We start from the raw sequence: 24,448 nt of genomic DNA, 5'->3' as shown, positions 1-24,448 counted from the left end.
CCCTCCCGCTGCTCCCCCCAGCAGACCCCTGAGCCTGGGATGAGCCACTCCCAAAACGGGCACCCTGGTGTTTGCTGAATGAATAAGGAAGGGCACGTGGGTGGCAAGGGGTAGATGTGCGCCACCGCCTGCTCCTTGCTGTCCCGGATGAGACCCCACGAGACGTTTCCCAGTCCTCACATCTGCGGTCAGGTGGGTGGGGGGGCAGGGACCCCAGCTGTCCCATGACCCACAGGACATACAGACGCAAGGCCTGGAGGCAGCCTGACGTCTGAAGTGACGAGCTTCTGGAGCATGCTGAGCCTGGGGGAAGGCCGGGGGGCACCACGGGGGTATGGGGACACGGCCTGCACACACGTGCATATGCGGACAAGGTCTCTGAGCCCCGGGAACGGCACTGGGGGAGGGGACAGGCCCGCATCCCTCCCAGGCACTGTCTCCCGCAGGACTGCAAAGCCAAGGAGCCTCTGAGTCCACCCGCACCCCAACCCTGCCTACGTGGGCCGCAAGGACAATCCCAGAAGAGCTCTAGGCCTGTGCCTGCTCGTCAGGGTCTGCCGGCGGCCCGAGGCCTCTCCTGGCTCCTGAAAGCACCAGCACCCCATGGCCCTTCCTCACTGGCGGGGGTCGGGCAGGGTCGGCGTGGAACTATCCCCAGTGCTCTTCCTGACACTCCTGATCCCCTGGGTCACAGGTGGGAGAAAATATGGTCCCTGTGCTCAGCCCACACCCAACCCGGGCTCCCCGCAACCCCGCCTGGCCTCCCTTACAAACGTGAGACGGAGGTTGGGCTGAGGAGCGTGGGCGGGCTCTCACAGCTGGTGCGTGAGCAGACTTGGGCCTGTGTGGTCTGGGCCCAGACCCCTCACTGTGCTCTCCCGCTGGGCCCTGCTTCCAGTGAATCCTCTGGACGATCACTGGCCGCGAAGTCAGAGGCCCGGGTTCAAATCCAGCTCTGCCCACTGCCAAGGGACCCCATGCAAATGGGACCACCACCCTCACCTGCAGGGTGCTGACGTGGGTAACACCCCGCCGTCCCCGTCTCCCTGCCACTCACTTCTCAGTGAGTGAAAAAACCAAGGAACTGCTCCACCACAAACACCATCTCCTTCCATAATCAGGGTGTCACCAGCCGGAATCAAATCTGTAGACATACACCCCCCATTCAAAACATCCCTGCATCCATCCACCCACTCACCCAGCCATGGACTCATCCAGCCAGGGTCTTACCTACTCGCCCACCCACCCATCCACCCACTCACCCATCCCCCACTCACCCATCCATCCACCCACCCATGCATCCACTCGCCCATCCATCCACTTCCCCATCCAATCCATCCATCCACGCATACATACATCATCTACCCACTCACCTATCCATATCATCCATCTATGCCCTCCCACCCATCCATCCCCATGCACCCAACCATCAACCCACCGACCCATCCATCCACACCCACCCATCCACCCGTGCACCTATCTATCCGCCATCCATCCTTGCATCCGTCCATCCACTCAAGCACAACAGGAGCAAGGCTTTGAATCTGAGTCCACTCCAGGATGGGCTGGCAGGGCCTCCTCGCCTCAGACGGGCCAGGTGGCTCCAGGAGTCCCGGGAACCTCAAAGGACAAGGGTGACAACTGAACATCGACGTCAAAGCACTTCTGGAGGGGACGACGCATGCGAGATCTCTGGCTCGGAGGCACACGGGGCCCACCCCAGTCCACACGGCGCAGCCACGCACATCCGCTACAGAGAAGACCCCTCCGTCAGATAGAAGCTGAGGCCACAGTCAGGGGATGATCTGTCCGAGGCGAAGCTGAATTACGCAGAGTGGGAGCAGCGCAGAGCTCACCGCCCGCCCCGCGTGGGCACCACACCGACACCTGTGCGAAGCGTCCCGGGCCTGTGTGAAGGGGTAACGGACGTGGATCAGGGGGAAGCCGCCCCTGGCCGGGGAGGCAGCGCCACTGTGAAGGACCAGACTGAAAGCCGTGAGCCGGGGCACCTGCCTGCTGCAGGAAAAGCAGCCACAGCACTGCCGCGTCTCCTGCCCTCGCACCTGACCGCAGAGGACCAGAAGCGTGCTCTTGCGCTGCCTCGGCTTCCAGGAAGCCCCATTCCTGCTCCCGGCAGCTCCACTGAGCGCTTGGCTCATCAGCGGGGCACGCAGGCTGGAGGTGCAAGGGCCACACGCAAGGCCAGAGCGGCGGGGAAAGCCGCCCAGGGCGCCTCCTGCATGGCTGCGAGGCGCGGGAATGGGTCGAAGCAGACCCCTGCCCCATGGACCTGGGCAGATGCCACTGGGACAGGCATGGGGCGGGGGTGGGTGGGGGGTCACCTGGAGACAAGGATGTGTGGCTGGGCAGGCGCACGGCCCTCTGCCCCCGGGTGAGCAGCCAACCCCCGCCCCACAGCGGGCCCCAGGTCCTCACGCTGCCCTGGGGCTCCCGGACAGGGGCCGGGCGCCTTCCCCTTGCTGCTGCAGCACGGGCTCCCTGCCCCCGGGGTCATGCCCCGTCTGACGCACACCTACTCCAGAAGCCACGGGCTGCACCACGCACAGAGTGACGCCGGCCGTGCCGACCACAGGCATCACCTTGAACCTCACAGCCACTGACAAGTTTTGAGACGGAGAACTCAACCACAGAACACGCTTTCAAAGCCAGGAGCCAGGGTTCGAGGCGCGGCAGGAGGGCGGGCCGCCCCCAGGAGGCCGGGCAGGGGCAGCAGAGCCAGCACCCTGCCAGCCCGGAGCGGCGGGAGTGTCTGCAGACCCACTGGGGACACGGCGACCCGGGAATGCAGGGGGCCAGGCGCCACCGCGTCCAGATTGCGCAGAGCCTGAGGCACAGCCTGCCACCCCACCGCCCACACCTAGCGGCAGGATGCGGCTGTACAGAGGCTGGCACACAGCCCGAGCGCCCGCCCCAGGCCCCGCACAGCCACCTCCGGATCCAGGCACCGGGCGGGCCTTGGGGTCCCACGGCTCCAGGGTGGCCAGGCTCATTGCCAGCGGGGGGCTGGCCTTGACCTCACCCTCCCCTCGTCCTCCGTCCAGGACAAGAGTGGAGGCTGGGAGGAGGGGGGCCAGGCCCGAAGGTGAGGGGTACCCGGCGGTGGAGGAGGCACTGCCCAGAAGTGGGAGCAGGTGCTCTCGGGACAAGGGGACTGGGGATAAGGACCCAGCGGCAGGTTCTGGGGCATCAGGAAGTGCAGAGGGCGCGGGACTACGCGAATGTAAGCCGGGGGTCCAGGCTCCTGAGCTTTAGTGAGGGGTCTACACGGCAGCAGAGGCCCTGGCCGTGGGCTGGGCACGAGGTCTGGAGAAGCTCAGCGTGGGTGGAGGGAGCTGGGGCCGGCACCCACCAGGAGGGGGTGGGCTGCAGCTGCTGTGAGCTTCCCAGAGATGAAGGTGACCACAGGCTGCAGGGTCAGGGGTGGGAGAGGGGGAGGCGTCACTGGCCGAGGTCCCGCGCTGGGCCCCTTCCCAAGAGGCCCGGCCCCTGTGCCCACGGGGACGGGGACGGGCTGTTCGCACACGGGGAGAGGCGGCAAGGGCCGAGGTCACCAGGTGGGCTCTCAGGACAGGTGAGCGAGACGCCATCCGGATTGAAGGGCCATGTCCGAGGGGAAGAGCCCAGCCCGGGGAGCCCCAGGCTGCTTCAGAAGGGGCCCCGGGTGCCGCCACGGACGACAGGGGCCACGCACATGACCAGCCCAGCCTCCCCGGGGGCCGCACTCGGGCTTTACAGTGGGGCGGGGACCCGGGAAGGAAGCTCCCAGATGGCTGCGTGCATTCTCAGAGGGGCCCCTCGGAAGGGGAAATGGAACACAGAAAATAACCCCAACTGAGGAGCACCTCAAAGCTTTGCCGGCCGCAGCCCCCGCCCCGTGATCACTCCCCCTCACCGTCTGGTCACCGCGCCCCACGTCCGTGGACTCCAGGAGGGCATCCCCGTCCCTCGGAGGCCGGGGCCGGCCCACGTCTCCAGGCTGACCTCTCCCCTGTCCCATCTCCCCATCGGGGCCCCGGGGGCGCACACACGTGCTCGTGCCCCCGCCAGGCCTGCAGCGTGCCGCTCTCCCTCGGGACGGCGCCTCCCACAGCGGCCTCAGCCTCAAGGGTGTCCCCCTGACCACTGGGCAGCCTCCTGACCCCAAGCCCGAAGCACCCCAAGATCCCCCTGTTCAGCACTCAAGCCTCTGCGCGGAACGCCCGGGTGCCATCCAGCCGCCCCCGTGCCGCCCAGCACAGGGCACCGGCCTCCGCATCGGCAGCTCGGCCACCGCCGAAGAGGGGGAGCCCTGCCCACACACGAGAACCCCCACCTCACCGGGCGCACCCCCTGCGCCAAATCAACGCCCCGCCCGGGCCTCGCCAAGTCCCGTGTTTCTGGTCGGGGACCCCTGACGGCGCCCGCACTGGGACCCACCCAGTCCTGCCTGCGGGTGCGGGGTGCTGCCTTTCCCACGTTGCTCACGGACGTGTTTCCTAACGCGACCGCTTGCCACCCTCTCTGTGGTGGAATTAAGAAAAGCGTTCTGGGACGAGCATCCCCTGAAGGAGGAAAAGCTGAGAGGACAGGGACAGGTATCGGGGCCGCCTCTGGCCCCAAGAAAGCGCCCTGCTGGCCGCGCTCTGGCGAGTTTCCGTAGCAAAAGCAAAACAATAAAGGGTTTCTTAACTACAGATTCAGGACAGGGTGGGGCGGGGGCCTGTGAGCTTCTGCTGTCGGGTTTCCCACACGTGATGCTGAGGACCCCGGCCGTGGCCACCACCGTGAGCAGCCCGTGCCCAGGGGCCCGGCGAGCCACCGTGCCGTTTCCTGTGCACCCTGGTGGCTCTGCCGGGGCGGCTCCTGGCGTGAGGGCCTCCCTGCCCCGCTGCAGCTCCCGGGCCTCCACGCGTGTCCCCGCCGGGCCGTGGAATCGCAGCCGCCGACCGCAGCCCTGGGACGTCTCCAGGCCTCCGCGTACCTTCGAGCCGTGCCAGCAAAGGCAGCCACAGAGGCGCTCTCCAGCCCCTGCCGGCAGCGCCCCCAGGCAGCGAGTCCCCGCAGCCCCCCGCGGCGCAGTCAGCCAGAGGGACGCCCCGGAGGTCAGCAACACCTGCTTCCAAGTAAGGATCCGGACCTTCTGACGTGCACGGCCCGGACGCACGGTTCCCGGAGCCCCCTCGAGCAAGCGTGCGGTGCAGATGTGCGAGGCAGCCCCCGAAGAGCCCATGGTCACCCGGACACAGGGCCCTAGGGAGACTGCTGGGGGGCGGCCCCCGAGGCCATGGGCGCCAGAGGGCCGGGGCAGGACGCAGGCCTGGCTGCCGGCCACGCTCTCCTCTCCCGGGCGTCGGGCCTCACGTCCGCACACTGGGGCACACGGTGCCAACCAAGAGGCTGGTCCGTGCCTCGGAGGTGGCCTCGCTCCTGGAGGCCGGGGTCCGCGTCACCTGAGGAGACGCCCGCTTGGCCCCGCAAAAGCACCACCAGTGCCACTGCACGCCCAGGAGCGCACGCCCACGCACACCTGCTCTGCCGCACGACGCCAGGAGGAGGAGGGCTCCCGACCCTTCCTGTGACCCCGCCACGCCCCGGGCGAACGGCCCCTGTCCTCAGATCCCCCGCCTGGATGGACACCCTGTTCCTGTGTGCAGGGGATCCTCTCACAGACGTCCTGTCCTCCCACCCCACAGGTCCTTCCATGGGCGCCCCATCCCCCCTCTGCCCCAGGGTCCCTCCATGGGTGCCCCATCACCCTTCCACCCCTGGGTCTCTCCATGGGCACCCCAGCCCCCTCCACCCCCAGGTACCCTCCATGGGTGCCCCATCCCCCCTCCACTCCCGGGTCCCTCCATGGGCACGCCATCGCCCCTCCACCCCCAGGTCCCTCCATGGGTGCCCCGTCCCTCCTCCACTCCTGGGTCCCTCCATGGGTACCCCAACCCCCCTCCAAACCTAAATCCCTCCATGGGCGCCCTGTCCCCCCAGCCCCCGGGTCCCTCCATGGGTGCCCCGTCTCCCCCGCCCCCGGTTCCCTCCATGGGCATCCCGTCCCCCCTCCACCCCCGGGTCCCTCCATGGGCACCCCGTCTCCCCCGCCCCCGGTTCCCTCCATGGGCGCCCCATCCCCCCTCCACCCCCAGGTCCCTCCATGGACACCCTGTCCCCCCCCGTCCCTGGGTCCCTCCAAGGGCACTCTGTCCCCTTGTCTCCTTCTCTGGGATCTCCTCCCTGAGGATCCCTGAGCAGCTCGATCAGGACGCTGGGCCTGAGCAGCCACACTGCCCACACAGTCACCGTCACCGTGGGCCGCTCCAACCTGGTCAGGCTCCCCGTCCAGCCCTGCTCCCCACCAAGGGAAGTGCCCCTAACTGCAGACCTAGACCCAGGACAGCCATACTGCGGTCCCTCCACGCAAGCTCTCGGGCCACAGACACTGCAACAAGCCCAGAGCAAAGTGGATCCTGGGTGCTGAAAGACAGTGAGCAGCCTCAGACCCAGACATCCACACCTGCAGGTCCTGGTGGGCCTCAGGGCTCCGAATGCTACCAACACACGCACGTGTGCACGCAGCGGCCTCATAAGGACAGCACCGGGGAGCAAGGAGCCCTTCTCTGATCAGCAGGGAGCCTTCCTCCGGGCCTGAGGGCAGGAGGCAGCCCGGACACCAGCAGCTCAGATCACAGCAGGTCCCGCCACCCGCAGTCCCAGAGCACAGGCTCCAGGGGCCAGGAACACAGGAGGATCCAGGGAGGGTCCTGAGGCGGGAGCGAGGGACAGCCTGCCGCCCCCTCGGCCCACACATCGGGGAGCAGAGGGTGGGAGCTTCAGGGGCACGGTACCAGGCTGGGCAGGGGTCCCGGCCCTTGTCGCTGACCCATGTTCTGCAACCCCGCCCCCCGCCCCCAGACGAAGCCCAGGCTGGTTCACTTTCTGGGCCGTCTCTGAGGCCTCTCAGGGTCACGAAGCTGGAGGGCCCGGGTCCCATATCCTTCAGGTAAGAACGCGGCGACGTCAACACGGGAACGATGTGTGGGGTGCGCAGCACGTGCCTGTGTGTGTATGTGGGGGGGTGTGAAGGTGGACAAGTGTGAGGACGTGCGCGTGAAGCGTGAGGGCGTGGATGTGTCTGCAGGTGCATCTGTGGGAGGCGTCAGTGCATGTGTGCATGCGTGTACACGGGCCACAAGGGGGGCCGCACGTGCGAGCCCTACTAAGCGGGTCCTTCCTGCCTGCCTGTCCAGCCCCGTGGTGTGAACCGAGGCACCTGGAGCCAGGCAACATGGGGCCTGTCCCTCTTGCCCCGACCCGAGCTCCCTGCCTGGCAGGCAAGTGGACCACCTCAGCCCTGAGGCCACGGACACAGGCCTCCTCGTGGCTGCCACCGCGGGGCACCCAGGCCGCACTGCAGGAGGGGGAGAGCGGCGACAGCACAGCCGGAGGACACAGTCTACACAGTCTGGCCACCACCAGCCAACGGGGCATCTCTTGTATCACTCGACCAAGCCCAGACACGGGGGCACTGAGTCAGAGAAAGCTGGCGGGTCACAGGCCCCGAGCAGTAACAAGACGCGGCTCTCACCTGGCCGAGCGCTGGCCCCACACCTAGGGCACAAGAAGCAGCACGCGCTCCTACAAAGCCCCGGAGCCACCCCAGAAGAAACCGAGGCACGGGGGAAGTACCCACAGCCAGGAGCTCCAGCACCCCTCCACACCGGCCCGCCACGCCGTCTGAGTCGGGAAACGGGATGAGGACGTTAAGGGCTGAATCTGCAGGGACACAGCACGGAGTGTCTGTCCCCCTGGGAGATGAGCCCTGGCCCTGGGGACCTGGGAGAGGGGACAGGAGACGGGCATCGCCCAAGAACAATCGCCTCTGGGCAGGCGGCTGGGCAGCTCCCACAGCAGTTGGGGGCAGTGGCAAGCAGACACGGCCCCAAGGATGTCGCTCTGGTCTGAGCCAGGCACAGCACCCACGTCCACTCGTGTGATCCCTGCTCCCAGATGTGACCTCCCCTCCTTCAAGAGGCCAAAGTGTGTCCCCTCCGGCTCCTCTAGACCGCAGCTGCTTTCTACTAAACCCGAAAGATGCCACATCCCGGGCAGGCACTTTCCCAAGGAGGACGGGACCCCCGGCCTGGCAGTGGACATGAGGGGATGCGTGTCCCCTGCATGCAGTGGCTCCGCCCGTGCCAGGCTCCCAGGGCCCGGGTGGTTTTTCACTTATTCCTGGTGATCCCGGGGAAGACAAAGGACGTGACAGCTGGCGCCACTATTGCCACGTGTGCCTTGGACCCGAGTGTGGCTTCAAGGGGCAGCGGTCCTCAGGCGCTGTGCCCCGGATACCGGGAGGTACGGGGCAGGGGCGGTCAGGGGAGTCGGTCTTGCCCTGAGCATCATCCCAGAGCACAGGTAGGGCACGGAGGCAGCTCGGACGCAGCTCCAGCATCCGTTGGTTGACGTAGAACCTGTGGCCACGGTCCTCTCAGAAAGGACAGTGCGTGGTCCTCCCGGGAATCGACTGGGCTGGGGGCCACCCCTGAAAGCCTGCTCTGTCCCCAGGCCAGGCCGGGGAAGCAAACTGGAAACTGTCAGAGTTCAGGAACGAGGCCGAGGCTGGTAGAGACGGTGAGCGGGGACCGACGGTCCTCTCCAGGGCTCCTGGGGACGGCGGGAGGCAGAGCCTTCTGGAAGACGCCCGAGGGAGACCTCAGTGACAGATCGCTAAGGAGAAGAGTCTGGGGAAACGGGGCCTTTGCTCCCTCTCCCCGACCCCTACCGTTCGGGACACAGGGCTCTGGCCTTCCTGGTTGGGTCCCGTGATGACCCGATGAGCCCAGAGGCACACGTGTCCACACCAACGCTGGCCGGCCTCAGCCCTCAGCGACCCCTGGGCCGCGCGCGTGACAGGCGGGGACCCATATGCTTCAATCAGGGGCTCCAGTCCGAGGCCCCGAAGCCAGGGCCACCAGGGGCAACCTAGGAGACCCACAGTGCTGCGTCCTGAAGACACAGCGGTGACCAAGTCCCACCCTGCCCACCAGGAGCCACAGCCCAGCGGGGGAAAGACAGGGACACAGGCGCAAAGCGTGCCACTGGAGGGGACAGGCAGTCAGTGAGCACGAGAGCCTCGCACGCCGGAGGCAGTGCTGGTGTGGCCCCTGAACAGAGCGGGGTCCCCTGGCTGAATGGGGACGAGGATGAGATTGTGTACGGGTTCCACTCTGATCCACTTAATCCCCGGCGCTGGGTCCCCGGGTCCCGTGTCACTATAAATAGCGAGTCTCAAGGCTTGGGCAGGGCCGGAGGGGCTTGGGCAGGGCCGGAGGCGAGGCCCGCCTCTCAGGTGGCCTCTAGTCCCCGTGGGGCTGCTCCCCAGGAGAGCGAGTACTAAGGCGGGTTTGGTGACCTACGAGGAACCTGAGCATCCCCAGTGGCCAAGCTAAGCCACGCGGACGCATTTCCGGAAAACCACAAAATACCAAAACCGGAACAGGAAGACACAGGAAACCCGAACAGGCCAATAAAGAAGAGACCGTACCTATTTCTACTCAAGCGCTTCCGAAAGATAGACAAGAGATGGAATGCTTCCAAACTCGTTCTTGGAGGCCAGCCTCACCTTATGTCCAAAAGCAGACAAAGACTCCACCCCACCCAAAAGGAGAATTATACTGCGATGTCCCGATGAACACGGATGCAAACGTCCTCAACGAGATACGAGCCAACAGTATCCAACGGTACATTGAGAAGTTACTCACCGTGACCAGGTGGCATTTATCCCCGGGACGCAAGGCCGGTTCAACACTCGGCAAGCACTCCGTGTGACTGATCAGATCTGCAAGAGAAAAAACAAGAACCAGATGATCCTCTCAAGACACACACAGAAAGCATTTGACAAAATCCATTCCCGATCCAAACGCTTCAGAGTATAGAGATAGAGGGAAAGTCCCTCAGCATCTTCAAAGCCATCTTCGACAAGCCCCTGCCAAATTATCATTCCCAATGGGGAAACACCGGGAGCCTTTCCCCGAAGACCAGGCACGAGACGGGGATGTCCACTCTCACCGCTGCTATTCTCAACATAGTATGAGACGTCACGGCCTCAGCAATCAGGCAACGAGAAGAAATAAAAGGCATTCAAACCCACAAAGGAAAAGCCAAACTCTCCCTCTTCGCCGATGACATGATACCGTACCGAGAAAACCCAAAAGACTCCACCCCAAGATTGCTGGAACTCCTACAGCAAGTTCGGCAGTGTGGCGGGATACAAACTCAGGGCCCAGAAACCAGTGGCCTTTCTGTACGTGAACAATGAGTCCGAGGAAAGGGACATCGAGGAAGGGGTCAATCCCATTTATACAACCGCAGCACCCCAAAAAAAAGTGTGAGCTACCTAGAAAGAAACCTAACCAAAGGGGTAAAGGATCTCTACCCGAAACACTGCAGCACACGTCTGAAAGACACTGAGGAAGACACAAAGAGATGGAAAAAGGTTCCATGCTCCTGGGTTGGAAGAATTAATATCGGGGAAAATGTCAACGTGGCCAAGGGCAATTTACACAACTAGGGCAAAATCTGTCAGAAATACCACAGACTCTCTTCAGAGAGCTGGAACAAATCATCTGAAGACTTGTGTGGAATCAGAAAAGACCCCAAACAGCCACGGGAATAGTAGCCAAGAAACCCACTGCGGGGCGGGGGGTGGGGGGCAGCACAATGCCCGATTTCAGGGTGTGCCACAAAGCTGTGACCATCAGGACGGTGTGGTACTGGCACAAAAACGGACACATGGATCAATGGAACAGGGGAGAGCATCCAGAAGTGGACCCTCAACTCTACGGGCAACTAAGATTCGGCCAGGCAGGAAAGACCATCCACCGGGGGAAAAAAGACAGTCTCTTCCATAAAGGCTTCTGGGAACACTGGACAGCCACATGCAGAGGAATGAAACTGGACCATTCCTCTCACATCAAACACAAGGACAAACTCAAAACGCATGAAGGATGTAAACGTGAGACAAGATTCCACCAACACGCGCCGGGAGAACACAGGCAACAACACCCTTCTTGAACTGGGCCACAGCAACTTCTGGCAAATGACATCAGCCACGAAAGCCAGAGAAACAAGAGCGAAATGGACCGCTGGGACTTCATCAAGATGAGCCGTTTCCGCACAGCAAAAGAAAAACACAACAAAACTCAAAGACACCCTCCAGACTGGGAGAAGAGACGTGCAAAGGACCCGTAGGATAAAGGGCCAGCATCCAAGATCGCTGAAGAACCTCTGCAACTCCACAGCAAAGAGACCAACCGTCCAATCCAGGAGTGGCCCCCCAGGAGCCCGTCCCTGCGTGAGGCCCACCGTGCGGCGGATGCACACAGGCGGCGCCCTGCGCTGGGGCCCTCAGAGAAGGGAAGAGGGGCTCATCGTGGGCAGGAGGCCGGCTCCGAGCTGTGGCTCTGGTGGCCCTTGCCCCCGTCCAAGCCGGGACGGCGCCCAGCACATGCTCCCAGTCTGTGGAGACAGAGACTGGGCCCTGGAATCCCAGGAGGCCATGGAAGCTTCTGGGGATCTGGAGCCGACGCAGACGGCAGCCCCTAGAGGCCAGGGAAGATGCCCACTGGCCCCGGGGTGGGCGGCCTCCGAGGCCAAGGCCGGTCTCAGGGCCGACAGGGTCGGGGAGCCTGGAGCTCAGCCTCAGCTGACAGGAGACACAGCCAAGGGGCCCCCACCGCCCCGAGGGAACGGAGCAGGGGGCAGACAGGAGGCGGATCCACCTCTCCACACCGCACAGCAGCAGCCACGCCCGAGGGGAGGTGCAGAACTCCGGGTTGGGGCAGCCAGGAGACGGTCACAGAAATCCCTCCGAGGCCGCCCAAGTGCGGCGAAGGTGGGGCGCACCAGGGCAGGCCCAGAGCCCGCTGAGCAGCCAGGCGTCCCAAGCACGCCTCTGGGCGCCTCTTCACCCAAGGAGACCTGGGGGCGGCGGGGCACCAGGTCCCCCCAGGAGGCCCCAGCAGGGGCGGCCGGCATCACCCCCCTCAGGGACATCAACGGCACGAGCCGTCGGCGGCAGCCTGGCCAGGCCCCGCTGGGGACGCACCCCTGACCGGCTGACGGGGGAGTGGACACCTGCCTCCCCACACCTCCCCCTGCACAACCTCACTTTGGTCCAGGAGGTCCCAGAACGACACACGACGTGACCCAGGCCATGCTCCACACTGATGTGGCCGCGACGTGAGAGCTGTTGGGCGTGAGCCCCACGCGAAGTCACACAAGACAGCACGGGCTGTGACACGAGGGGTGACGCGCGACGGGGCGGACGTCACATGCTGACAAAGGACGCGATGCGAACCGCAGGCGTATTCGTGGCACGTGGTGCCCGGCGCTCTGATGGCTGGGACGTGGCCGGGGACACGAGCGGACGCCGTCGCGAGGGGGAGCCTCCGAACCATCCGGGAGACGCACCTGTGCTTCCTGCCCGGCCCTGCCCGCCTGCCCCAGTGCAGCGCCCCCTCGAGGGCAGAGGCTCCAGTGTCTGGATGCACGCTGGCCTCACCGGGGTCTCTCCCGGCCCAACCCTGGCGTGGGCGCAGACCCGCCACCACTGGCACAGAGACCCACTGCCCGCAGGGCCCCCACCCCTGTCCCCGAGGGCACTGCCTGCCTCCTGGACGCCCCACCTCCACACCCGTCCACACTTTGGAGCCTCCTCGTTTGCATCTCTCTCTCCCCTTTCTTGTTCCCCAGACGACGCTGCTGCTGCCACTTCTCAGCTCCGAGTGTGGATGCTGACAGTGGTCCCTGGGAATTAAGCCCGTCCTGCGGGGCTGCACCCACCCCTCTGAGCTGCTGAGACGTGGGCACAGGGGTGCTCCAGCCACCGGCGCGGCCTCCCGGCCCCACGCCGTCCCTACCCCGACCGAGGGTCCCTAACTCTTCATCCCGCTGCCTGACGGGACGAGACAGGCTGGCTGAGAAGCGGACACGGCCGGCCCGCGGTGTCCAGGCGACGCGCACCTGTTCCCTCCAAGGCCCCTCGGCACGGGGCACCTGGACGCCAAGGCGCGCAAGGCCGAGCACGTGCAGTTCCTTCAGCGGAACCCGGCTGACTCCCTGGATGCCCGGCCTGGCTACGCGACAAAGCGTATTTCCTCCCGCCCCACTAACGCCATCCCGACAATGCCCGGGACGGCCAGGGATGAAAAAATGCCGTCCCAGCCAAATGCAGAGGAGGGGGTCCCAGAGGCACACGCGCCTCACCATGCGGCCTGGCTCTCGGCAGAGTGGACGGGACAACGCGGGGGCGGACGCCACGGGGACGGTCGCCGCGGGGCGCTCACGTGATGGTATCGATCATGTCCAGGCCCATCTCCACGCAGCAGTCTTGGGCTGGGTGACGCCGGACACGCAGTAATAACAGTCGCCGAGGATCTTGATGCGGCGACAGTGGTTCTCCTGGAGGGGGAGGGGGGGCGACAGGACAAATCCCAGGTTAGTGACCCGCCCGGGGCCTGGACACCTGCACTTTCACCACCAGGTGCCAGAGACCACAGAGCGTGCAGCACGACAGGCAGGGGACCCCCTAGGAGGCCAGGACAGCCTCAGGAAGGTGAGCGGCCCCCAGGGCTGTGGTTAGGGTCACCCTGGGGCACCCACCCGGCCCTACACCTGCACTCAGGTCGGTTCCCACGCAGGGGCCCACCCTGCCCGCCCCGCGGCCCAGCTGGCACACCCACACAGCCCCAGCCTGGAGCCAGCTCTCTCTTCCAGCTTCCCTCCTGACCACCCCCTCAGACCGTCACCTGCTGGCCCCTGTGCATCGTGCCACACACCCCCGACACCGGCCCCCGAAGGGCATGTGCGCACACCTGAGTCCTCGTGGCTGGCCTCCACGGGATGTGTGGGCGGCTGTCTGTGAAGAGTCACCCGCCGGGACCCGAGCCGCAAGGGGCGCACCAGGCTCTGCGCCCTGACCTCGCCACCCAGGGTCATCTCAGAACTGCCACTCTGGCACTTTGCAACAGGAAGAGTGTCAGCGCCCACCTCGCCGTCGCCCGGGGGCAGACTCACTAGCACCTGTCACATGCTGACCCGCTGCTCTCGCCTGTGATCATCCTCGGACACTTCTGTAAAGCTCCCCTCTGCGTCCCTAAAATAGCAGACGGCCTCACAAGACTCCTTCCCGCCAGTGGCTCAGGTCCACGGGTGTGTCCACGAGATACGAGGGAGACGCTCTCCAAAACGCATTCAGGCGTTCTCCCAGAGGGGACAGCAAGCCCGCTACACGTTAACGGAAGTCGCAAACTTCACGAAAAACGATGACCTTTTCCAGAATGAACACAAGCAGTGAGAAGCGTGGCTGTGTTCACACGGGGAGTGTCGCGGGCGCCCTGGGCCCACGGGGGTCTGCAGCCCCTCTGAGAGCACATCCCCCGGCTTCTGCTCATGCTGCCCTCCGTCTGCCCAGAAGGACCGACCCCTCCGGCTGTTCTCCGGGGCTACACGTTGACCTGAGAATTCACCGTGAGAGCCCTCAGCTCCCGCCTCCTGCAGCCCCACCCACGTCCCACGTCGGAGGACAGGGCGCCCGCCGGCCCTTCGGCTCCCCCGTGGACTGCAAGCTGGCCGCAGGGACGTCCGGTTCTGACCACTCAGCCTCCGGGGGACCGTGGCAGCCACCTGTTAGGACCCCGCCGGCCTCCCTGCCTGCGGAAAGGAGCTCCCGGGTGTCCCACGCGAAGGTCGGGCCGCTGGCGGCCTGTCCTCTGCTGGTGTTGGGGAGCCGGAGCCAGATGGCCGGAGGCAGACGCCCCCCCGGGGGAGCCGAGGGCCGGGCCCCGGGAGTCTGCCGGCCCGCGTTCCTCAGCCACGCTCGCCAGGCCTCCAGCCAGCAGGCAGCCCTGGGCTCTCTCCGGGCTCTTCCGGAGCGCTCGCCCCGCCGTCCCCATCGTCCCCAGTGGGCAGGCAGGCCAGGACGCCCAGGCAGGCCAAGGACAGGGAGCCCTCTCCCAACGTCCCCTGTCCCCAGGCCTGGGGCCCACGGATGGCACCAGGGGCCACCGCCAAGCCTCGCCCGTGTCCTGGGCGTCAGGACGTCCTCCCAGCGATCAGACCGGGGCTGCAGGGTTTCAGGATAAGGACGGCCTCACACCTTCTAGGCCAAGACTCCCACACCTACTGTAGGGTTTGCCTTGGATTCAGGAGCCTAGGATCGTGGGAAGCTATTGCCCATCCCTGCCCCGGTGGCACTGTCATCTTCTGGGCCTCCAGAATGAGGGTACCGGTGCCCACGTGTGTGCACACAGGGACCTTGTGGGCCTGGAGGCATGGACACACCAAGGAAGAACATGTGGTGGGAGGTATTTCCTGCATGGGACACCCGCCTCCAATGTCATAGATATGATGCCACAGTGGCCTGGGGACGTCTGGAGGAAGCACCTGCTAGGATAATCCCTATGCCACAGGCAAGAGGCAGACCATCCCCGACGGGCACAACGGCTTCTCCGGGGTGGAAACCAGGGAAGAATGGAAAGTTGCGTCTGAACCCAGGTGTGTTTCCAGGCTGGGGCCCTGGCTGCACACAGTCCTTCCCTGGGGCCTGTGGAGAGGGGTGCGGTTGTGTCACTGTGTGCACACAGGCCATTGCCTGCGGGGTGGGGGGGGGCATCGGCAGCCCCGAGCGCTGCTCCTGAAGCTTCCTCCAGGAGTGGACTCAGGGAGGGGGTCCCAGGCAGTGAGGTCACTTCTTTCACAACAGAGGCCAACAGAACTTGGAACCCCTGCCCGGGGCTACATTCTAGTGCAGCCCCACCTCAGGCTCACTTTCAGGAGACTTTTGCTACTGAAAGATGTTCCCTGATAGATATACCAGTTGGGAGGATCTTGAGGAACCCCCGGAATGCGGCTGCTTCGAATGGTGGAGCTGTTGGTGCGACCGTCAAACCCAACGCCTCAGGGAGTTTTTCAGGAGGTGCCGGAGGGTAATACAGAGCAGGCCAGGCCAGGCCAGGCCACCTGTGCCAGCCATCCTGGGCAGCCCCAACCCCTCCTCTTCAGTTTCAGGGAACCAGGGATGTGTGGGCAGGTCGCATCCAGGCTGGAGGACCTTGCAGGGGAGCAGGTTCCCCGGTGATCCCTTCAGGGTCACCCTGATGTCACGGTGGGCAGGGTGGAAACAGGATTACCGGGGCGCCTCTTACCCGACTCGGAGTTAACCCAAGGCCCTGCAGCAGCATCCCTTTGCTCTCCTTGAGGGAGGTGTGTGCCGGCTGTGCTGTGGTGGGTCTGCAATGGAGTCAGCTGGGTGTGCGGCCCGGCCGAGGCGGCCAGACCGGGCGCTCAGGCCTCCTGCCTGGCTGCCCTGCAGTCTTTACAGAGCTCCACATGGGAGATACGGAGCGCCGCGCGGGAATATGAGTGCCGGTGGAAGAGGAAAGAGAAAATCCGCCACACCCCAGGGTCCAGCACATCCTCCGAAGACCTGCAAGGGTTGAAGGTGAGTGCAGGGGCTGGGGCCACCCGACACCCAGGGCCCCGATGCAGCAGGAAGGGCCCCGGGTCCCAGAAGCCAGCCTGTGCTCCCCTGGGCTCCCCCCTAGACTTCTGCTGCTACAGGAGTCTGGATTCCCCTTCTCCCCAAACTTGCCCCCATGGCCCTGCCCCTGCCAGGGCCAGATGCAGAGTCTCTGGGCACAGATTTGTAGGAATATCAGAATAGAGCCTTCAGGGGTGCCTGGTCACCCAGTGGTTTAGCGCCTGCCTTCTGCCCAGGCCCTGATCCTGGAGACCCAGGATCGAGTCCCGCCTCGGGCTCTCTGCATGGGGACTGCTGCTTCCTCTCTGTGTCTGCCTCTCTCTCTCTCTCTCTCTGTGTGTGTGTGTGTGTGTGTCTCGTGAATAAATAATAAAAACTGTTTTTTATAATGCTTTCTTTTTAAAGATTTTATTTATTTATTCACGAGAGACAGAGAGAGGCACAGACACAAGCAGAGGGAGAAGCAGGCTCCACGCAGGGAGCCTGATGTGGGACTGGATCCTGGGTCCCCAGGATCACGCCCCGGGCTGAAGGCAGTGCTAAACCACTGAGCCACCCGGGCTGCCCATAAAAACGTTTGAAAAAGAGACACACCGTGTCTCATCGCACACGCTCTCTAGTAGTTTGCACTGTGCTATGCTTTCTCCTAACTGGTGCTCCCAGGAGGCCCCATTGGCCTGACGTCCTTCCCCACCTTCTCCAAGGCTTGAGCATGGTCCTGGTGAGTTGGGAGACTTTTGCCCAAAGGGACACGGGGCTCACTGTACTATGTCTATCGCTCTGCAGTTAGGTTTTGAAGGAGCGCATCCCTGCCCCCCGTCCCCCCGGGGTCAGGCACAGGGGCCTCGTGTGCTGCACAACATGTCAGAGGCCAGTTGGTCCCAACAGCCACTGAGCCCTTCACTGATGCAGGACTTCGATGCGATTCCCTTCTGTTGCCAAATCACAGGGTGGCGCTGAACATCCTGCAGCCCTCACGCCCTGGGCCCTCCCACCCAAGGAAAGGTCTCCGTGTGGGCACCTCGACACAGGGACGTGTGGTCAAATTCAAGGGGTGAAGCCGTTAATGCAGGGAGGTGCTGTCAAAACTCAGCTGACAAGCGGCCCTGGGAGACTCACCCCTCCCACTTGAGATCCTTGTATTGATCCAAATTTTTTTGAAAATTTATCCTCTAAGATTATTTCCTTATTGGATAGTTTGTTTAAGAGACAGGCAGAGAAGCAGGGAGCAGAAGAGGGAGACACAGGCTCCTCAAGCACACTCTGCCCCAAGCGCAGAGCCTGCCAGGGGCGGGATCTCAGGATGCTGAGACCATGACCTGAGCCACAACCCACAGTCAGATGCCTAGTGACTGAGCCGCAGGCGTCAAGCCCCGTGTTCCTGCTGTGGGCACTCCTGCCCCCCCCCCGCCCCCCGCAGCCACTGAGAGCTCGGGCTTTGGTCTGCGCTCCAACTGCCAGGTGGTCTGGAGGCTACAGTGCAGGCTGCACGTCCCCTCTGTCCCACCTCAGGCTGAAAGGGCCTCAGCCCTGAGAAAGAATCGGATCTTCCCGACCACCCCCAGCCGGAGGGAGCTGCTGGAGCAGCAGGTAGAAGAACTGGTGCCCGCCTTGCTGTGCTTGGACGACCTTTCCATTGTTCAATTTATGGAAACATATCCTGAATTTGGCACCACCGAAGAGATCCTGGACCTGCTGTTTGCAAAGTGAGCACCCTGACCCTCCACAGCCCAGGGGGATGGGCCACCTACTGGTTGGGAGTCTTGGGAATGTTCCTGAACTTCCCGGCCCCTGGGGCTGCTCCTCTGACTGGAGTTGAGTCACACAGGGCCTTGTTGGGTCCTGTAGGGAAGCCCCTGGGGCCAGGCCTGTGGCAGGTCGGCTAGAGGGGCTGTGATTGTGCTCAGCAGTCATCGTTCTCTCCCCATGACGAAGCCTGTGCCGCCTCCCCACCGTCACCAGGGTCTTGAGCTGGCCTGTTTTGCCACTGAAAGGGAGGTTTGAGTCCATCTGGGGTCTGTGTCCTGGGGCATTCAGGGTAGGGGTCCCCGGGGACACCGGGGCGCCCTGGCCCACTCGGATGTAGGCCATGGGCCTGGCCAGAGCCCTTTCATTCCTCAAGCATTCAGGAGGACCCAGCAGGTGCAGACGCTTCTCTAGGAGCTGCCCGTGGCCCCACGCACAGAGCTGATGGCCTCCCAGGGTTCTGGACTAGTTGGGGTTCAGAGGGTGACAGCAACTATGAGGAGAGGTCGGGTCCACAGGACGGTTCATGTGAGGCCCCCCGCCCTCCTCTAGGTATCGATGCATCCAAGCGTCCCCCGAGAAAGGAGAAATCCAGATGCTCTGGGAAAGGTGAGTGAGCTCTGGCTCATGCAGGAGGGCCTTCCCTCTCCAGGAGGGCAGCGAGGGGACTGTGGGTCGGAGGGGCTGCTGGACCCTCACCCGTCAGCAATTCCTGTGGCAGGGTAAAGGTCTGAGGCCCCTTCAGGAAAAGAGCAAAGGAGACCCGTGGGTGAGGTGCGGGCGGGCTTTGTGGGAGAGCACTGGGACCCCAAAGGGAGACCTCCTCCATGCCCATCCCCCCCAACCCTGTCTGCCCCACACCTGGGACGCAGAGCAGAGGGTGTGGGGAGCGTCACCCTCACCAATCTGGTGGCACCTGGACCCGGGTGCATGGCAGGTGCTCAGGAGAGCCAGTGAGTGCTCACGGACCAGACGGCCCCCGCCCCGGGGGAGATTAGAGTCAGTGGAAGGACACCCCCTGGGGGCCCCTCGTGAGGGAGGCAGGGCAGACCCACGGGAGGGAGGTTCCCTGGGAAAGACAGTGATGGTCACACCGCTGGTCATGGGCTCCCACGCACAGAGGCTTCGTGCCAGCCCCTCCTCAGTGAGCAGGCCTGTGGCAGGCAGGACCGCCAGGTGGCAGGTGGACAAGGAACAGCACTTGCCTCCGACAGCCCCGTGCGGGAGGCCGAGGGCCCCGGTTTCCTGCCGGGCTTCCCCGGGACACCTCTGTGTGAGGGAGCCCTGTCTTCTGACGCCTCTGCCCACCTGTCCCTCCCCAGCACCATGACCTCCTTCCTGACCATCTGGCTGACCTACTACGAGGAGGACTTCGACGATCCCCCAGAATTTCCTGCCCTGACAAAGCTGATGAATTTCACGGGGCAGTACTTGCCAGACTCAACGCTGGACCGTCGAGTCAACAGTTACTCTGAATATTTAAGAAACCTCCATCAAGCGGAGTTTCAGGGTGGAGGTGAGGAGGACTGGGGTGGCCGAGTGGGGACAGGGTGGGCCACACAGATCAAGCCTCCGTGCTGCTGGGCCAGGAGCACTGGGTAGGCTCACACCCCATCCCCACGGGCTGCAGTCTGGGGAGACCTCCCAGGGCTCTTGCACTCACACACGTTGAGCGGTGGGAAGAGGGTCCTTGATTTGAGAGGAACGTGGAAAGTCCATCCTGGTGATAATACTTTGTCTTCTTGGAGATGATACTGTGTCTTCGGACCGCGAGCAACACCGTGAACCACCCCAAGAGCGCGCCCGAGCTTCGACGGAGGGGCCTGCTCCACCTTCAGGGTCTCAGGGGATGGAGCTGGTCCTGGCCGATGCAGCTGAGGGATCGGCCCAAGCCCTGATGCCAGCTGCCGTTTACAAGGTAAGACACGTGATGGTCAGACCTCTCCATCCCTGTGCTGACCCGGAAGAACCACCTGCACCCTTGGGAGCGCTGGAGGCCGAACGGGCCCCACCACCGGCTATCGAGGTCATCAATGGGCCGGAGCAGCCGCCTCACTCAGGGGAGCAACCGGCTTCGGACCCCGAGCAACACCCGGAACCACCGCGGCAAGAGCCCGCCCGAGGCCGACTGTGGGGCCTGCTGCACCTTCAGGGTCTCAGGGGATGGAGCTGGTCCCGGCTGCTGAAGCTGAGGGTTCGGCCCGAGCCCTGATGCCAGCTGCCGCTTACAAGGTAAGACACGTGATGGTCAGACCTCTCCATCCCTGTCCTGACCCGGAAGAACCACCTGCACCCTTGGGAGCGCTGGAGGCCGAACGGGCCCCACCACCGGTTATCGAGGTCATCGATGGGCCGGAGCAGCCGCCTCACTCAGGGGAGCAAACGGCTTCGGACCCCGAGCAACACCCGGAACCACCGCGGCAAGAGCCTGCCCGAGGCCGACTGTGGGGCCTGCTGAAGCTCCTGGGCCTGAGGTGATCGAGCCGGTCCCGGCTGCTGGTGCTGAGAGCTAGGCCTGGGACGAGATGACGGCTGCTGAGGTCAAGCCAAGGTACCTGGTGGTCATACCTCAGATTCACTGGCCCGACCTGGAGGAGCCACCTGCTTCTTGGCCACCCCAGAAGGAGGAGCAGGTCCCGGCGCTGGCTCTCGAGTTCATCGAAGGGCCAGAGCTGCCACCTGCCTCAGTGGGGCCACATGGCTCGGCCCCCGAGCAGCAGTTCGTGATGGCTGCAGCACAATTGAAGCCTCCCCTCCCCTTTCGTTGTGCTGTTTCTGTATTTTGTGTTTTTCATAATTTCTTCATGAATTTTATTTGTAATAAAGGATAAGTTAACTTTATGCAAAATTGACTCTGATGCTTTTAAATAATACATCGTGGTACTTTAGGTCCATTCATACTTCCAAGCTCGTTCTATGAGGCCAGCATCACCTTAATTCCAAAACCAGACAAAGACCCCACCAAAAAGGAGAATTATAGACCGATATCCCCGATGAACACGGATGCAAACATTCTCAACAAGATACGAGCCAACAGGACCCAACAGTACATAAAGAAGATTACTCGCCATGACCAAGTGGGATTGATCCTCTGGATGCAAGGCTGGTTCAACACTCGTAAAGCAGTCCATGGGATGGATCACATCAACAAGAGAAAAAACAAGAACCAGATGATCCTCTCAATAGATGCAGAGAAAGCATTTGACAAGATACAGCATCCATTCCTGATCAAAACTCTTGAGACTGTAGTGATAGACGGAACATTCCACAGCACCTTCAAACCCATCTACGGAAAGCCCATAGCAAATATCATTCCCGATGGGGAAACACTGGGAGTCTCTCCCCGAAGATCAGGAACACGACAGGGACGTACACTCCCACCACGGCTACTCAACATACTACTACAAGTCCTAGCTTCAGCAATCAGGCAGCAAAAAGAAATAAAAGGCATTCAAATTGGCAAAGAAGAGGTCAAACTCTCCCTCTTCGCAGATGACATGATACTGTACCTAGAAAACCAAAAGACTCCACCCCAAGATTGCTAGAACTCATACGGGAAATTCGGCGGCATGGCAGGATACCAAATCAATGCCCAGAAATCAGTGGCATTTCGATACACTAACAATGAGACTGAAGAAAGAGAAATGAAGGAGTCGGTCCCATTGACAACTGCACCCAAAAGCATGAGATACCTAGGAATACACCTAACCAGAGAGGTAAAGGATCCCGACCCGAAAAACTACAGAACACGTCTGAAAGAAACTGAGGAAGACACAGAGAGATGGAAAACTATTCTGTGCTCCTGGATTGGAAGAATTCATGTATTGGGAAAACGTCCACGTGACCCAGGGCAATTTACACATGGAAGGCAATCCCTATCGAAATACCATGGACTTTCTTCAGAGAGTTGGAACAAATCATCTGAAGATTAGTGTGGAATCAGAAAAGACCCCAAGTAGCAGGGGAATATGAAAAAAGAAAACCAGAGCCGGAGCATCACAATGTTGGATGTCAAGTTGTGCCACAAAGCTGTGCTCATCAAGACAGTGTGGTACTGGCACAAAAACAGACACACAGATCAACGGAACAGAACAGAGAATCCAGAAGTGGACCCTCAACTCTATGGTCAACTAATATTCGAGAAAGCAAGAAACACCATCCACTGGAACAAAGACAGTCTCTTCACTAAAGGCTGCTGGGAACATTGGACAGCCACACGCAGAGGAATGAAACTGGACCATTCTCTCACACCACCGCACACAAAGAGAAACTCAAAATGGATGAAAGATCTAAATGTGAGACAAGAAGCCATCAAAATCCTAGAGGAGAACACAGGCAACACCCTTCTTGAACTTGGCCACAGCAACTTCTTGCAAGATACATCCGTGAAGGCAGAGAAACAAAAGCAAAAATGAATCACTGGGACTTCATCAAGATGAGGAATTCCGGACAGCAAAAGAAACGCTCAACAAAACTAAAAGACAACCCACAGAATGGGAGAAGATATTTGTAAATGACCCGTCAGATAAAGGGCCAGTGTCCAAGATCTCTAGAGAACTCATTCAACTCTACAGCAAAGAAACCAACAATCCAATCATGAAATGGGCAAAAGACATGAACAGAAATGTCACAGAGGAAGACACAGACGTGGCCACCAAGCACATGAGACAATGCTCCGCATCACTGGCCATCAGGGAAACACAACGCAAAACCACAATGAGATAGCACCTCACACCAGTGACAATGGTGAACGTTAAGAAGACAGGAAACAACAAATGTTGGAGACGATGTGGAGAAAGGGGGACCCTCCTGCACTGTTGGTGGGAATGTGAACTGGGGCAGCCACTCTGGAAAACTGTGTGGAGCGTCCTCAAAGAGTTCAAAATAGAGCTGCGGGCGAGCCAGCAATCCCACTGCTGGGGATTTACCCCAAAGATACGGATGCAGTGAAATGCCGGGACCCCTGCACCCCGATGTTTCTAGCGGCAATGTCCACAATAGCCACACTGTGGAAGGAGCCTCGGTGCCCATCGACAGACGAATGCATAAAGATGTGTTCTACCTATGTAATGGAGTATTCCTCAGCCAAGAGAAATGACAAATACCCCCTATTTGCTTCGACGAGGAGGGACCTGGAGGGTATTACATTGAGTGAAATAAGTCAATGTGAGAAGGTCAAACATTATATGGTCTCATTCTTTTGGGGAATATAAAAATTAGTGACAGGGAATAAAGGGAAAGGAGGGAAAATGAGTGAAAATATCGGTGAGGGTGACAAAACATGAGAGACACGTGACTCTGGGAAAAGAACAAGGGGTAGTGGAAGGGGAAGTGGGTGGGGGGTTGGGGTGACTGGGTGATTGGAACTGAGGGGGGCACTTGGTGGGATGAGCACTGGGAGTCATGCTACATGACGGCAAACCGAACTCCAATAAAAAAAATCGTTTTAAAAAGAAGGGTGAACCCGCGGCGCCCGGCCCTGCGTCTCCACCCTGTCGGGAGCAGTGTGGGGCGAGCGAGACGCCGGCCACCCGCTCTCCTCCTGCTGCTGCTGCGTGGGCTCTGCTTCCTTTGCTCGTGCTGGGCCCGGGGAGCGGGTAATGGGCCGGCTGCTGCCGAGGGGGGCGCGGGGGGCCCTCGCCTTCATCTCTCTTGCACACTCCTGCTTGCGCTCTCTTGGTGTGTGTGCGTCCGCCGGCTGCTCAGCCCCGTCGGGGAGACCAGACTGGGGCTCTTGGTCGGCGCTGCCGGATGTGGGGACACCTTCCCGAGTAGGCCACAGACGCAGCAGGAACTGTCCTCCCACATCCTCTGTGGGGCCTGGTCCTTTCGGGGAGCCGACCGGGTGCCCTCGGAGGACACAGCCGCGGTCTTTGCTCCTGCCTCTGCTCTGCCCGTGGGGCCTGAGCTACCCCAGGCCCGCAGGCCGCGTGCCCGCTGCTCTGTGGGGCTGTCAGCTGGCAGGTTTCCTGGGACCTTCCCTCTGGGGCTGTCCTGGGGGCTGCGGAGGACTCCTTTCTAGGCGATGGTTCCTCCAGAAACGGCCCCCTTCAAACGGCTTGAGTAGGCGGGAGCTGACTCGTCCGTCGTGTGGGGGCAGGTTTGTGGCTCCCGGTGGCCAGAAACGTGTGGGGATCCCTGAGTATGTCCGAAGCAGCCCCTGGG

General features: G+C 62.2%; 1 protein-coding gene across 1 annotated transcript; it reads left to right on the top strand.

The window, feature by feature from the left end:
* The first annotated feature begins 15,274 nt into the window (after positions 1–15,274).
* LOC119877122 (ral guanine nucleotide dissociation stimulator-like) lies at positions 15,275–21,131 on the top strand. Its single transcript, XM_038560572.1, has 8 exons — positions 15,275–15,362; positions 15,468–15,552; positions 15,866–15,983; positions 16,370–16,498; positions 18,050–18,243; positions 18,836–18,892; positions 19,606–19,799; positions 20,032–21,131. The coding sequence occupies exons 1-8, from the start codon at positions 15,275–15,277 to the stop codon at positions 20,493–20,495; spliced, it is 1,329 nt and encodes a 442-aa protein (XP_038416500.1). The 3' UTR covers positions 20,496–21,131.
* The last annotated feature ends 3,317 nt before the right edge of the window (positions 21,132–24,448 follow it).

Source organism: Canis lupus, chromosome 16, assembly GCF_011100685.1.
Source record: "Canis lupus familiaris isolate Mischka breed German Shepherd chromosome 16, alternate assembly UU_Cfam_GSD_1.0, whole genome shotgun sequence".
Taxonomy (NCBI): Eukaryota; Metazoa; Chordata; class Mammalia; order Carnivora; family Canidae; genus Canis; species Canis lupus.
Note: the sequence above shows the minus strand (reverse complement) of the source record. Positions and strands in the feature narration are given on the sequence as shown.